Source organism: Lepidochelys olivacea, assembly GCF_965140295.1.
Source record: "Lepidochelys olivacea isolate rLepOli2 genome assembly, chromosome: 5".
Lineage (NCBI taxonomy): Eukaryota > Metazoa > Chordata > Testudines > Cheloniidae > Lepidochelys > Lepidochelys olivacea.
Window position 1 is genome coordinate 135,738,083 of NC_140415.1, and position 16,074 is coordinate 135,754,156.

Consider the following 16,074-nt stretch of genomic DNA (forward strand, 5'->3'; position numbering starts at 1 on the left):
TAAAGGCCCATCCAACCATGGCTGTAAGCAACTGCCTTAGACTTCTGTGGCACATGGCCTCATGTACGTATGGGGTTCAGCATGCCAGTCTTCATCTAAGGAAGTTGCAGAGCTGACTGAGCTCAGTGTACTCCCCAATATGTGACTGGACACGTTGGTCCGAGTGCCCACAACAGTCTTAGCCTCTTTGGACTCGTGGCTGGACCCAGCTAACGTATGTGTGGGAGTTCCCTTCGTTCTCCCACAACCCATACTGACTCTGGTTACAGACGCTTCTGCCCTAGGTTGGGGAGCGCACCTGGGGAATCTATAGACTAACGGTCCCTGGTATGGCCAAGATTTAGCTCTCCACATAAACATGAGGGAGTTGAGAACCATTCATCTAGCTCAGGGGTGGGCAAACTTTTTGGCCTGCGGGCCACATCTGGGTATGGAAATTGTATGGTGGGCCATGAATGCTCATGAAATTGGGGGTTGGAGTGTGGGAGGGGGTGAGGACTCTAGCTGCAGGGGTGGGCTCTGGGGTAGGACTGGGCATGTGGGGTGGGGATGCAGGAGGGTGCTCCTGGCTGGGACTGAGGGGTTCAGAGGGCAGGAGGGGGATCAGGGCTGGGGCAGGTGGTTGGGGCATAGTGGGGATCAGGGGTGCAGGCTCTGGGTGGCACTTACCTCAAGCAGCTCCCAGAAGCAGGGGCATGTCCATCCTCCGGCTCCTACATGGAGACGTGGCCAGGTGGCTCTGCGCACTGCCCCATCTGCAAGCACTGCCCCTGCAGCTCCCATTGGCTGTGCTTCGTGGCCAATGGGAGCTGTGGGGGTGGCGCTTGGGGCAGGGGTAGCGTGCGGAGCCCTCTGGCTGCCCTGTACTCATAGGAGCTGAAGGGGGGACATGCTGCTGCTTGCGGGAACCATGCAGAGTGGGGCAAGCCCTTGACACTGCTCCTTGGCTGGAGTGCCGGAGCTGGGTAAGCCCTGGACCCCACTCCCCGGCGGGAGCTTGAGAGCTGGATTAAAACATCTGAAGGGCCAGATGCAGCCCCTGGGCCATAGTTTGCCCATTCCTGATCTTGCTTGTCACGCTTTCCTCCTCCATATCAAGGGAAGGAATTTGCTGTGTTGTCTGTAAGAACTAGTAGAGATGGTCTACATGAACAGATGGGGAGGGGCCATATCATGTCTTTTATGCCAAGAGGAGATACACCTTTGGGCGTTTGGAACACAGAGATTCACCTCAAAGCCTCCTGCCATCCGGTTGTCCAGAACATTCCAGCAGACCACTTAGCAGGTCTTTGCTAGTCATCACAAGTGGTCTCTCCAGCCTGATACAGTCAGACTCCTATTTTAAGCCCGGGGTTTCCTCACATAGACCTCTTTGTAACTCAGCTCATCACAATAAAGCTTCAGCAGTTTTGTTCAAGAGCAGGTCACAGTCCAGTGTCTCTGACAGATGCATTCCTGTTGCCCTGGAAAGACCAAATTCATGTATGCGTATCCTCCGGTTCCACTCCTCCCCTGGGTATTGAAAGTCGAGCAGGATTATACTCGCATGATCCTCCCAGCACTGGCGTGGCCTTGCCAGCATTTGTTTTCTGCTCTGCTCAGTCTCTGTCAGGACTCCATTGACATTGCCTCCAGAGGCAGCAGACCTGTTTCACAGGACCATGGTCACCTTCTTTGTCCCGTGCCAATTGCTTTTCATCGTAACCATGGAGCGTGCAGGCTGTAACGCCCCAGGAGGAAGTCTCTTCAAACGATCTTCTTGGTATATTTACCTGTTAAAGTGGAAATGATTCTCCCTGTGGTCTCAACAAAAGGGGTTTCTCCAGGTTCTCTGGGTTCCTATACAGCAGGGGTCCCCAACGAGGCGCCCGCAGGCGCAGTGGCACCCGCTGGAGCATTTGTGTGTGCCCGCAGGATACTGTGCTGCCAAAATGCCGACGCTGAGCGCGGCTGGCAGAGAACCACCTGCTGAAATGCCGCCGAGAAGCGTCACCGTTTCTCGGCAGCATTACGGCAGCGGCGCTTCTTTCCGCTGCCGATTCTCGGCGGCATGGCAGCGGCGGGGTGTCTGGCACCCACCACAGTCCTCTGGGAATAGGAATGTGCTATTCCCACCGAAAGGTTGGGGACCACTGCTATACAGCATATTCTGGGCTGTTCTTCCTGAAACAGCAAAGTCTTTCTGTTAGTTCCATCAGGGCTCACCTAGCAGCTATCTCTGCTTTCTACCCTCCAATTGCTAATTGCTCCTTTTTTTCTAGTCTGAAGTCCCTCCGATTCTTGAAGAGTCTGGCTTGGTTATCATTCCCAAGTAGAGGATTGTATCGCTCCTTTAGATTTAAATCTGATGTTAACAAAGTCTGCCCTTTGAACCGCTGGCTACCTGTTTGTCGCTTCATCTTTCAACAAAAGTGCCTTTTTTGGTGGCAATTACTGCCGCAAGGCGAGTAGGAAAATTTCAAGCCCTGGTATCTGACCCACCGTATATATTTTTTAAAAGGATACTTTTAAGAGTATATTTATGTCCATATCCTAAGTTTCTGACCAAAGTGACATCAAGTGAGAAACTAATTAGGCAATATACTTACCAGCCTTCTTTCCTAAGCTTTGTGCCCATATATTGGATGTCAGGAGAGCATTAGCTTTTCACTTGGACAGAACTAGATCATTCTCATAGCTGTTTATGGCAGTCGTGGACAGGTTGAAGGGTACTCCAGCCTCAACTCAGAGAATCTTGTCATGGATTTCCTGTTTGTGCTATCACATTGCCAGTGTGACTCTGCCAAGTAGCATGGTAGCACACTTAATGAGAGAGCACACAGCTTCTGAAGTTTATCTAACTCAGGTGCCTATACAGGACATTTATATAGCTGCAACTTGGTCATCCGTACATATATTAGCATCTCATTATGCCATATCTCAATGTTCTAGATACAATGCCAGGTTTGGAGGTGTAGTTGTACAATCCCTGGTCAGACAGACTCCAACCCCACCTCTGAATTCATCACTTGAATTCACCAAATGTGCATCACTTGAAGTGGAATGGATATGCACAATCACTCAGAGAAGAAAAATGGCAATAACCTGTTCTGTAACTCTTGTTCGAGATGCGCTGCACATGTCCATTCCATGTCCCATCCCCCTACCCTGTATAGCACTGTCTGCCAAGTAAGAAGGAGCTATGGGGAGTCAGGGGTGGCTCTGCCCTTTATACTATCGCTCAGCAGCACAAGGTGGCAGAGGGCACGTGCATTGTTCCAACAGGTACTGCTAAGGGAAAAATCTCCAATGCCGCACGCTGGGCGCACCAAACCCTGACGCGGAATGAACATGTGCAACCCGTCTGGAAAAACAACAGTTACAGAACAGTTTAGTAACCTTTTCTATCCCCTTGCTGACCGGAGTGCCAGGGTCGCCCTCTTCTCCAGGAAGCGATGGTGGGTGTGACGGGCACACTGACTCTCAATTTCTCTCTCTTTCAATCGTACAGAGTTGAGGTGTGCGGCGGCAGCAAGCAGGTGAACCCACTAGCGTTGCGGCTTTTCACTTGGCTGCAGGACGACACCTTCTTGGCAGTCAGCCAGGGGCAGCTTGCCACGCACTCCGTCATCCACCATCTGACAGGAGGTCCTGAGGCAGAGGGAGGGTGCCTACATCTCCGGTACTGGAAAGGAGCTTTACACTCCTTGTGCTGCTTATGAAAACTTTCACGCGATTCTAGAAATGAATAAAGGCCTCTAAGCTGTCACGGGATAAGAGGGAAGGTCCTCTCATGGATTGGTAACTGGTTAAAAGATAGGAAACGAAGGGTAGGAATAAATGGTCAGTTTTCAGAATGGAGAGAGGTAAATGGTGGTGTCCCCCAGTGGTCTCTATTGGCACCAGTCCTGTTCAACATATTCATAAATGATCTGGGAAAAGGGGTAACAGTGAAGCAGCAAAATTCGCAGATGATACAAAACTACTCAAGATAGTTAAATCCCAAGGAGACTGCGAAGAGCTACAAAAGGATTTCACAAAACTGTGTGACTAGGCAACAAAATGGCAGATGAAATTCAGTGTTGATAAATGCAAAGTAATGCACATTGGAAAACATAATCCCAACTATTCATATAAAATGATGGGGTCCAAATTAGCTGTTACCACTCAAGAAAGAGATCTTGGAGTCGTGGATAGTTCTCTGAAAACATCCACTCAATGTGCAGCAGCAGTTAAAACAGCTCACAGAATGTTGGGAATCATCAAGAAAGGGATAGATAATAAGATATAAAATATCATATTGCATTGAAATAAACCCATGGTACGCCCACATCTTGAATACTGTGTGCAGATGTGTTCGACCCATCTCAAAAAAGATATATTGGAATTGGAAAAGGTTCAGCAAAGGGCAACAAAAATAGGGGTATGAAATGGCTGCCATATGAGGAGAGATTAATAAGACTGGGACTTTTCAGTTTGGAAAAGAGACGACTAAGGGGGGATATGATCGAGGTCTATAAAATCATGACTGGTGTGGAGAAAGTAAATAAGGAAGTGTTATTTAGTCCTCATAACACAAGAACTAGGGGAAACCCAATGAAATTACTAGGCAACAGGTTTAAAACAAACGAAAGGAAATGTTTTTTCACACAATGCGTAGTCAACCTGTGGAAGTCCTTGCCAGAGGATGTTGTGAAGGCCAAGACTATAATAGGGTTCAAAAAAGAACTAGATCAATTCATGCAGGATAGGTCCATCAATGGCTATTAGCCAAGATGGGCAGGGATGGTGCCCCTAGCCTCTGTTTGCCAGAAGCTGGGAATGGGCAATGGGATGGATCACTTGATGATTGCCTGTTCTGTTCATTCCCTCTGGGGCACCTGGCATTGGCCACCGTTGGACGACAGGGTACTGGGCTAGACGGACCTTTAGTCTGACCCAGTCTGGCCCTTCTTTATGTCCTTATGCTCTAGGGGCCTGGGATGGGCTTGTGGTACGTGCGCTCGCTGGCTCCTGCTGGTGAGCCGGTGCATCCTGTAAACTCTGGGTGCTGTTAGGCTCCTCCCTGCAGTTGTCTTGTTGTGGCTGAATTTCTGAATCGTGGGGATTTCTTAGCAAAAGGTGTCACATCAGATTGGATACTTGTGTGCTGCAGCGACAGGAGTGCTGGAAATGGCTCTGTAATACAAGAGTCCATGTGGGGCTTCTGCCCATAGGCCAGCACGTTACTGGGGTCTCGACAGAGATGCTGTTGAATGAGCATGGGGCACAAGGTGGTGTCATGCATCTCCCAGGGGAGTTCCCACTGGGTCAGGGCCAGACCCGTTCGGGGCACAGATACAAGAAGCTAAACAGGGGACTTGGCTCTTCAGGGATGCCAGTTCAGCATCTCCCCTCAGCCCTGAGCTTTACCCCACTCTGGGAATAGCCAAGAGATCTTCCATTGCTGCCACACCCAGCTGGTAAAAAGAGAAGGAGGACTTTTGGCACTTTAGGTTTATTTGAGCATAAGCTTTCGTGAGCTACAGCTCACTTCATCTTTTCATGTTCTCTGTGTATATAAATCTCCCCACTGTATTTTCCACTGAATGCGTCCGATGAAGTGAGCCGTAGCTCACGAAAGCTTATGCTCAAATAAATTGGTTAGTCTCTAAGGTGCCACAAGTCCTCCTGTTCTTTTTGCAGATACAGACTAACACGGCTGCTACTCTGAAACCCAGCTGGTAGTTTGTAATGGGTTCTGTGGCCTGTCCAAGCGACTTGAGCAGGGGTCCCCAACGTGGTGCCCGTGGGTGCAGTGGTGCCTGCCGGAGCAGTTGTGTGCGCCCGCAAGACACCATGCCACCGAAATGCCACTGCCGAGCGAGGCCGGCGGAGAACCACCTGCCGAAATGCCACCGAGAAGAGTTGCCATTTCTCGGCGGCATTTCCGCGGGGACACTTCTTTCCGCTGCCGCTTCTTGGCGGCATGTCAGCAGCGGGGTGTCTGGCGCCTGCCACAGTCTTCTGGGAATAGGAATGTGCTATTCCCACAGAAAGGATGGGGACCACTGGACTTGAGAGTCCCCACTGCTCATGCCAGGGAGGCAGCTGAGCCACCCGAATTAACTATACCACTTGGGGGCAGTAAAATGCAGTGGCTGCTTGATCCGAATATCTGCTGCTTTTCTGAGTATCTGTACCTATGGGTGCTCCACCATAGGAGTACCTGTGCACGCTCAACCCGAGAATGCAAAGCGGTGTCTGTGGGCCTATGCTTGCACAAAGCAGCACCTCATGCCTCCTGACAAGGGCATATAAGGACCAGCCGCCATGCAGTTCCTTCTCAACTGCCTGCAGCTTAAGACAGCGCGATTGCGCATCCAGCTGATTCTACAGCTTCCAGCCTTTTCTCAGTATTCCATTAGTCTTTCAATTTCTCTATTTCTTAGTTATTTTGTTCTAATTAGTTTATTTTATAGTAGTGATTAGAAGGGAGCTAATCCCTTCTCTCCTCTTTTACTTTGGCTTGCCACCTCCTGGGTTATGCCAAAGGCCTTGGGGTTTAAGCCCCGCCAGACCTGCCACAGGTCTTTTCCCCATAGTGACATGCTGCCTTGGAGATGCCCACATCCTGTCTACAGGTAAGGTACATACGGGCAGATCATGGATGGATAGAGGAGCTAGATTCAAGGTCCTTCTAATGCAGCAATCTCTAGCCCCAGTGGGGTCTGCTTCCTCCTGTTACATCTGCTAAAAATCATGGCCTGAACAGAGAGACTGGGATGCAACCCCCCTGCAGCGTGACAGCACACTCCACCAGAGCTCTGTCTACTTCTGTAGCTCTACTGAGGGATATTCCTGTATAAGAAATTTGTAGTGCTGCGACTTGGTCTTCCATCCATACCTTTACCAAGCATTATGCTGCTATTCCTCCTTCCAGGGATGATACTGCCTTTGGTCTCACAGACTTCCAAACCATCTTAGACTTGCCTCCTGAGCACCCACCTCTCATTGAATTACTTCTTGGGAGTCTCTGATGGGGGAGCACTCATAGGGACATATACCCAGAGAGCTTACTTAACTTACAGTGTATTGTCCCTGCGAGTGCTCCACCTCCTGTCTTCCTCCCCCTCAGCTGTGGAGGCCCCGCTTCACAGTCAAGAAGGAACCAGTTGGTAATAGGTCTGTGTCTCCTTACATGCCCTCGTGTGGGGACACAAGGTGCTGCTTTGCACAAGCGCGGGACCATGGCCACTGCTTTGCATTCTCCATTTGAGAGCGCCCAGGTGCATTGTTAAGCACCTGTAGGGACGAAACATCTAAAAAAACTCAAGCTACTATAAAAGTTAGTAATGACTCCTTTTGACCAATGAGAGGATTATAGCTGCAACCCCCTCTGCCTCCCCAGCATGCTCCAGGCGCCTCTCAGTGAGCCCCAGGTACCTTGCTGGGAAAGCTCCATGTTTTGTAGTGGTGCCCATTGCCTGCTGATGGGGTTAGCCTGAGTTCTCTTCCTAGTAAAGCTCCTAGATTCAAAGGGTATTGGGCTGAAGCATAGGCAGACACACCCACGTGTGCTGTAGAAATCCATTTCTTTGGGGGCCCACTAAAACCTGGCAGTGCCCCACATGTTGCAGTCCTGTGACGTAGACAGGTCTGAACCATGTTTGAGTTGTGCCTGACTGTGCAAGAGCTGTGGGCTTTGCAGGCTCTCTGGCCATCTGGGAAGGGGGGTTACACATGCCCATGTGTACATCCCAAGACTCATGATGAGAGTGAGTCCTTTAGTGCACCATGATCTCAGTGAAGTGTTGCTGGCAGGCACGTGTCCCAAGCCAGTGGGGGACTGGGGCCAGGACTTTTACTCTTCTTCACAGTATTAATTGAATTGGTGCACGTTTAACATCCCTCTGCAGAGAGCAGTTATGGAGACTAACGTGTTATCTATCCATTCACCTCCAACTAGCACTACCAGAAACAGCGTCCGCTCGCCTCTCCCTTCCCTCCCCATTCAACGTAGAGGCGTGTGTGGTGCACCGGATGCGTATCCACTGTAGCATTGTAACATTCTCTCTGGTGTAACTTTTTCTAGTTTGTCTGTGCCTGTGGATGGGGATGTGATCAGCCTGTGCTATAATCCGAAGACCAGTGCAGTAGCTCTGCAGCTAGCTGATGGGCGGATACTGAAGTACCTCTGTGGTGAGTGTAAGATCCCCGTCAAGATGGCTGATTTGGGAACTGATTACTGTTGTGGAACTGTCCTGAGGTTTAACTAGCCAGTTAGAGTATAAGAACGTGCATGGACTTGCATGTCCATGATGATGCTTTTCGCATTACTTGGCTCTTTGGACTTCGTTAAAGTACTGATTTGTATCTGAATGTATCTAATTTTTGAAGAAAAGAATAGCCATAGCTGTGTTTTGAAATGAAAGGCCAAGCTCAGTGGCTTTCGAAAGACCAATGTGGTATTGGGGACTCAGTGACTTTTGCCTCTTTATCCCTAATGTAACAAATGTTCGACTGAGCCCATAGACCCCACCACCCTCTCCCAGCTGCTGTCATGGATCTGCAGGGATTATGCTGTGCCCCAGATGTTAAATAGTTCCTTGGAGGAACCCCTTCCTTCAGTGTGCCAGACCCCTAAGGGGTCCCACTCTCCCTTCAGGGTAGGCCCCGGAGCATCACCACCTCCGAGACTGAGCCCCTGGGCTCCAGCACTCCTGTTCACGTTATGAGCTCTGCCCAGAAAGTCCAACTGAGAGAGACTCCTGGTAGAGACCTGTACGCTCTTCAGGGATCAATGAACCTCCTCAAGTATTTGCAGTGACACCAGGCAGCCTTTTCCATACAGATAGGGCCAGGCAAACGGGGCCCACACCCAGAGCACCGTAGCCAGGGGGGCGCCACAAGGGGCTCGGGCTTCCCCTGGCTGGCTGTGGTCAGACTCCTCTCTTCTCCAGTCCCTCCCCTGCGCTGGGTCGGCGGGCTTCTCCCTGTCCCCTCACTCACTCCTCAGCTGAGGGCTCCGGCTCTGCCCCAGCCCAGCCTTTTGGTCTCAGGCCTGGGGCAGGAGGAGCAAAACTTTCACGTGTGAGGGAATTGGGGGCCCAGCAGGAAGGGAGCAGGGACTTAAAGTGACAGTGCTCTCACGGTCTCTCTGACTTCCCTAACACACACACACACAAGCTCTCACACCCCCATACTCTCTGCCTCTCACAGTCCCCGAACACAGATTGACTGACACACACTCACTCACTCACCCTCTCTGTCTGTCTCTCTCTCTCTCTTTCTCTCGTGTATTATTATTATTGTTGTTATTACTGCTTGGTACTTCCTGTAAAAATGCTCATGGTGAGCCAGGAGGGCTGAGGGCTCTGGCAAGATGCAGCCCCCACGTGACAGTGTGAAGCCTGCCTTGATGTGCAGGCCAACCGCCAGGCACCACAAGCCACTGCAGCAGCACAGAAGTAAGTGTGACAATACACCATATTCCATGCCACCCTTACTTCTGCCCTTCTGCTCACAGTGGCCTAGGAATTTGCTAGTTGTAGCAGTTACTCATTGTGACGTTATCTGATTAAAACATGACCATGTCGATCATTGTTGCAACCACTGTTATATATTTGCAGCAAATCTTGTACAAAACGTGGCATGTAAGATGTCTATGAAAAGGCTATGATTTGCTGAATATGTTTATGCTATTTGTATGCATGTATCATTTTTGTATTTGAAGTTATGAGTATTGGCTCTATACCTGTATTTCAAATGTTTGCTCCTGGGGTAACGCCCACAAGGTAGTTAGCCAGCACATCTTAAAGGGACTAGTCAAAGTAAGTGGCTCATCTAGGGACACTTAACTCACAATGGACCATGGGAGACACCGATATACATTGAATGGGCTTTCCTGTGGACATTCCATATGAAGTATAGATAATGGCCTGGAGGTGGTGGTGGGAGCTCAGGGAGCCATAGGAGCCAGGGGTGATGATGGGAGGGGAAGGGGGGCGCCAAAATACAAGTTTGCCCAGGGCACCATTTTCACTAAGGCCGGCCCTGCAAAGAGTAGTGTTTGGTATTCAACTGAAACATGGCATCGGAAGTCCTTAGATTAGCACAGAGCAATAAAAGTTAAGACCTAGTCCATCTGGCTAACACAGTACCATCAGCCAGCCAAGCCACTATGGCCTCCATTCCAGGCTTGCTCGTGTGCATTCACTCTCTCTCTCTCTCTCTCTGACCCTTCCTCAGTCCCAGGTGAGAGCCCTGTGTCTCTTCAAAGGGAGCACTTCACTCTGCCGTCTGGCACCTTTCCCTTTGTTCTCATTTTGGGGCCTTGGCTTGGCTTCCCTGCTGAGAGGTGTGGGAAAATCTCCTTTCTGGTCATTTGCTAGGTGTGAACATTCTGGTAATTGGAGCTTCCCATTGTCTCTTTTGGATTCTCCATTGATGTGGGTCAGTTTCAGCAGGTTCCAGGCAGTTACTTGATGTGTGCACCCCACATGGCAAGGTGACCTGCACACCTCATGTCTGCTGTTCTTCACCAAGAGGAGACACAATGCTTTTACCCCTAGTGGGTAGCAATGCAAAGTACAGAGGGAAACTGAGGCATACTTAAGATTTATATACATATCCTATTGAAAATTCCCCCTTTGTTACACTTGCTATATGCAGGGCTCAAATGGTCTCCAAGCTCCGTTCTGTTTCATATCTTGCGCTTGTACTCTATACAAGTACATTCTGCTGTAAACACACCTATGCTGTTTTTATGAGGCACGTGTGACAACGGGGCATGTTTGTGTAGGTGTAATGTTTGTTTTGTCAGCCAAATTGGAAAATAGCCGTAATCGTCTGTGTTAATCTTCAGAGGCTCCCACTCCAGCCCTCGAACCTTGGACGAGCCGCAGTGGCTCTGCTGTGCGATTCCCTTCTCCATGTGTGCAGACTGCACTGGCCGTGATTGGTGGAGAAGTAAGTGAACTGCTAGTGGGTTCAGCACCTAGTTCTGGAAAATTAGTCCCAAACACCTACCATGTGGGCCAGGAGGACTGAGCCTCGGGAGGACAAGGTCTAGAAACGTTCCTTAGCGTTGCGTTCTCCTCCTTAGTGCCTGCAGAGCGAGCTGTGTGTGACCAGCATATGCCATGCCTTGCCCAGAGAATGTCTGATGGTTTATAATGCACAAAATCCAGCATTATTATGGAAAACCCTGCATTAATATGGAGACTTAAATGAAGGGATGTTCAGATGGTAGGTCCCCATGGCAACTGTAGCTCTGCACTATGTGAACATGCAGTACTTGTCAATATTTTTTATGACATTAAACGCTTAATACATCTGAACAGGATTGTGGGATCTGACTTGTTACACTTCCTGTATACAGTGTAGTTGTGTCAGTCCCTGGATATTAGAGAGACAAGGTGGGGGAGGTAATATCTTTTATTGGACAAACTTCTGTTGGTGAGAGAGACAAACTTTCAAGCCACAAAGAGCTATTCTTCAGTTTTGGGAAAGGTGCGCCGAGCATCACAGCTAAATGCCAGGTGGAACAGGTTGTTTAGCATAAGTAGTTAGCACAAATTCTAAGGGACCAGTCAAGGTAGAGTGGCCCGTTAACACCTCTGCAGCCATAGGACAAAAAGGTGGGGGTAGTGGATTATAGTTTGTGTAATAAGCCGTAAATCCAGTGTCTCTGTTCAGGCCATGATTTTTAGTGTTTAGCAGAGTTATGAATTTAAGCTCCCAGGCTCGTCTGTTGAAAGTGGTGTGTAGGTGTCCTGTTAGGATGAGGACTGATAGGTCAGAGATAGAGTGATCACTTTGTGAAAAGTGCTCACCCACAGGTGAGAGGGTGGTTTTGTCTTTTATCACTTTACTGTGTGAGTTTATTCTAGAGTGTGGTGAGTTTATTCTAGTCCATCTGGTTTCACCCACATAGTTGTTACTGGGGCATTTAGTGCTCTGGATGAGGTACACCACATATTGACTTGTGATAGGCATGTGTAACGTCTATGGCTCTTGAAAGGTGTTTTGTGGGAGGTGTTGATCATAGTAACAGTGGAGATATGTTGGCAGGTTTTTCATCTGTTCTGGTAGAGTGTGGTGTTGGTGTGACCTGGTCTGTGGGGAGCATACTTCTGATGGTGAGCTTGGAGAGGCTGGGGGGTTGTTTGAAGGCCAGAAGTGGGGATTCAGGAAAGATTTGTCTCCAGATGGGGTCCCAATTAAGTATGGGTTGTAGTTTGATGATACCCATATGGGTTCCAGCATAGGATGGTAGGTGACAACTCGGGGCTGGTGGTCAGAGTGGGCTTTATTTCTGTGTTGAAGCAGGTTCTCTCAGGGTATTTGGGTGGCTCATTCCATGATGCGATCTACTTCTCTGGTGGAGTGTCCTTGTTTGGTGAAGGTGGTATTAAGGTGTGTAATCTGAACTTTCTCCCTGAAGCATATTTTGCAGTATCTAAATGGCTGGCTGTAGATAACAGATTTCTTGGTGTGGTTACAGAATATATGCAGCATGTGTGTTGATCCGTGGGTTTCTTGCATATTGTTGCCTGTAGGGTTCCATTGTTGAAGCTGATTTTGGTGTCCAGGAAGCTGATGCTGGTGTGGGAGTGTTCCAAAGAGAGTTGAATGGATGAGGGGTGGTTGTTGAAGTTGTGGTGGAAATGTATGAGGGAGTTTAAGCCGTCTGTCCAAAGGATGAAAATATCATGGATGTATCTCAGGTATAGCATTGGTTTTGTGATGCATTTCTCCAGAAAATCATCTTCAATGTGGCCATGCAAAGGATATTAGCATATTGAGGAGCCATCCTAGTATCCAGAGCTGCTCCCATGGTTTGGACAAAGTGTTTGCTCTTGTGGATGAGGATGAAATGGATGTGGTTGGGGTGGAGATCTGAGGGTTGTCCGTTGTCTTGTAAATATTTGAGGCAGGCAGCTATGCTGTCATTGTAAGGGATATTGGTATATAAGGAGGTGACATCTGTGAGGTTGAGGGTGGTGTTCTGAAGGAGGTTGTTAATAATGCAGAGTTTGTGGAGGAAGTCAGTTGTGTCCTGGAGGAAGCTGGCCCTTTGTGTGGTGAGTGGTTTGAGAATGGTTTCTAGGAGTCCCGATAAGTAAGTGTCGTGGTCAGATATGATGGGACTGGCTGGGTTCCTTTGTTTGTGTATCTTGGGAAGCATGTAGAAGGTCCCTGCTGTGGGTTCATGGAGGATGGATTTGTAAAACTTCTCTTGGAGTTGTTTGGGGAAGGATTTGATTATATCCTTAAGTTCCAGGGTAAATATGTGATGTGGGGTGACCTTTGAGTTCTTTTTAGTACTGTAGGTGGTGTTGGAGAGATGTCGGTTTGCCTCGTTAAGGTAGTCATCACAGTTGGACCTGAACCCAACCCAACCCAAAATACACAAACAAAAGCACCCAGGCAGACCCCTCACAGCACTCTTAGGGCTTGGCTACACTTGCAGATGTAGAGCGCTGGGAATTAACCAGCCTTCGGAGACCGCAGCAGGGAAAACACTGCCGTGGGTTTACACTGTCAGCGGCAAGTGCGCTGTCATGGCCACATTAGCAGCACTTGCAATCCCAGTGTGCAAATGGCGGCAGTGTTCTTTTCAAATGGGGGTGGTGGTGGAGTGTGACAGGGGGTGTGTGTGGGGGGGAGACTGTGTTTTGGGGGGCAGAGAGCGTGTCAGCATGCTATCTTGTAAGTTCAGACAGCAGCAGACCCCCTTCCGCCTGCCCCTCCCTGCTCTCTCTCACTCACAGCAGCAGCATTCCACAGTAATGGTTTGCTTTGTCTCAGAGCAGATAAGCAGCCAGCTGTCACAGAGCTTTGAAAGGGGATATCCGCATGCCTGCAGCCGAGTTCAAAACAATTACAAGAGTGGCCGCTTGTCCCATAATCCCCTAAAGTCGTTTCCGGAAGCCAGTCACAGCGCAGTAATGCAACACGTCGTCCACACTGACACCCGGGCGTTTCAGCTGGGGTGCAGCAAGCGTTATGTTTCTCGTGGAGGTGGATTACCAGGAGCGTTCCAGCTGCAGAGTCCAGGCGCTATACGTGCCTTGCCAGTGTGGACATCTCAGGAGTTAGGGCGCCCGGGGCTGATTTAGTGCACTCTAACTTGCAAGTATAGCCAAGTCCTTACTGAAGGAATATTGGGACAGAAAGCGATCACTCTGTATCTGATTTACCCATCCTAATCCTCAAAGGAAACCTGCACGACACTTTCAAAAGACAAGCCTGGGAGCTTAAATTCATTACTCTGCTAGACACTAAAATTCATGGCCTGAAGAGAGAGAGACTGGATTCATGGTTTATTACAACAATCTGTAACACTCTGACACGACTCTTTTTGTCATATGACTGCAGAGGTGTTAGTCATTTCACCTTGAATGGTCCCTTAGAATATGTGCTAACTAATGATGCTAAACTATCTGTTCCACCTTACATTTAGGTGTGATGTTCAGAGTACCTTTCCCTGACCTGAAGAAGAGCTCTGTGTGGCTCAGAAGCTTCTCTCTCTCACCCACCAACGTTGGTCCAATAAAAGATATTACCTCATCCATCTTGTCTTTCTTATACTTCCTGTCAGGGCTGTCATTAATTGTTGCATTCAATGATTATTATGGTTTGGTTTTATTTTTCCAGTTCACTTCCTTTTTAGAAACTGTATGTTAATCTCATCTCCAAATCCACACACTGGTCTCTACTATAGTGGGCTCCCAATGTCCTGTTTCCATGCTGCCGCATGGAGGGCCTTGGGGTGCTTACAAGCTAAGTAAAACAATGCGCACTGCACAGCTGGGTCTGGTGGCTTTCAAGACATTAGCTGTTGTTGCCCTACCAGAGTTATTCAGAGATGGCAAGAGTGCTGTTCCTTATCAAGGATGCCACCTAGGTCAAGTTTGAAGCTTTCAGTGGAAAGATGTTGTTGAGTTTCCAACTGCAAGGGTCTGGAGACCCCCTTTTTTTTTTTTTTTTTTTAAAGCAAGTAAACACATTTTACATTGAGTTCTCAGTGATCAAACAAATTCCTACCCAACTTTCTTCAATACTGCACTGGTGTGTTGAAAATAAGCATGAGGCATTCCAGTCCCCTTGGAAATCTGACAGTCTAAAAGTAATGGGCGTATAGCAAAGACCCATCTCAGTTATAACAATGGTGCCACTAAACCAATGCTGTAACGTATTGTAATTGTCCATCCTTTTCATTATAGGAGGCCATCCTGGGTCTGACTGAGAGATGCCGTTTTTTCATTAATGATGTGGAGGTACCAAAGCTTGTTTTGATGCGGTTTCACTTGTCGGTGTGAGATTATTAGATTTCATCTGCTGATGCTGGTGCTCAGAGATTTCATTGGATTCACTTTCCACAGGTGGCTTCCAACATTACCTCATTTGCCATATATGATGAGTTTTTGCTGGTGACCACCCACTCCCACGCCTGCCAGTGTGTATCTTTGAGGGACACATCATTGAAAGGTAAACATTCAGATATGGCCTTTGGTATGTAATTGGCCTTACTGTTTGCTTCCTGGGCCCTCTGCCCTTGTGATGGAACCTAGATAAGCTTGCTTCCAAGGCCCCCTGTTGTGGCCATGGTGCCACTTCTTGATTGTCCAGAGTGGCTGCTCCTGATTGGTGCCAGTGAATTCCCTATATCTTCTCATGGGCTGTGACTGTGGGGGCTCTTTATCCACTTCTGGGAGCTCCCTCCCTCACTTCCCAGCTCTCCCTAGCACAGGGAGGAGTAGCTTACTCTCCACAAATTGTCTTTGATCTGTGATATAACAGGAGTGACCAAAGGACACTTGAAATCACTGTGCCTTGGCCTGCAGAAAGAGGGGAAGCAGCTGGGGGCAAGACTGGGCATGCAGGCTGCCTGCCTGCCTGGCCCCGAGGAGAAGCGGTTGGGGACAGGACTGACTGTGCAGGTCGCCTGCCTGGCCCCCAGGAGGAGAAGCGGCTGCGGGCAGGACTGACCGTGCAGGGTGCCCCCAGGAGCAGAAGCGGCTGGGGACAGGACTGGCTGTGTGGGCCACCTGCAGGGGAAGCAGTCAGTTGGTGGGAGCCACCTCTTGTCCTCTTTGACAGGCTTTG

General features: G+C 49.1%; 1 protein-coding gene across 2 annotated transcripts in view; it reads left to right on the forward strand.

Annotated features, from left to right (window-relative positions):
* ELP1 (elongator acetyltransferase complex subunit 1) overlaps positions 1-16,074 on the forward strand; it is a 106,612-nt gene that overhangs the window by 39,673 nt on the left and 50,865 nt on the right. For both annotated transcript variants that reach the window (XM_084628036.1, XM_084628037.1), the window contains exons 14-18: positions 3,491-3,661; positions 8,054-8,160; positions 10,826-10,929; positions 15,192-15,245; positions 15,351-15,456. In XM_084628036.1, coding sequence (XP_084484162.1) covers positions 3,491-3,661; positions 8,054-8,160; positions 10,826-10,929; positions 15,192-15,245; positions 15,351-15,456 — 542 coding nt within the window. The remainder of the gene's footprint in view (positions 1-3,490; positions 3,662-8,053; positions 8,161-10,825; positions 10,930-15,191; positions 15,246-15,350; positions 15,457-16,074) is intronic.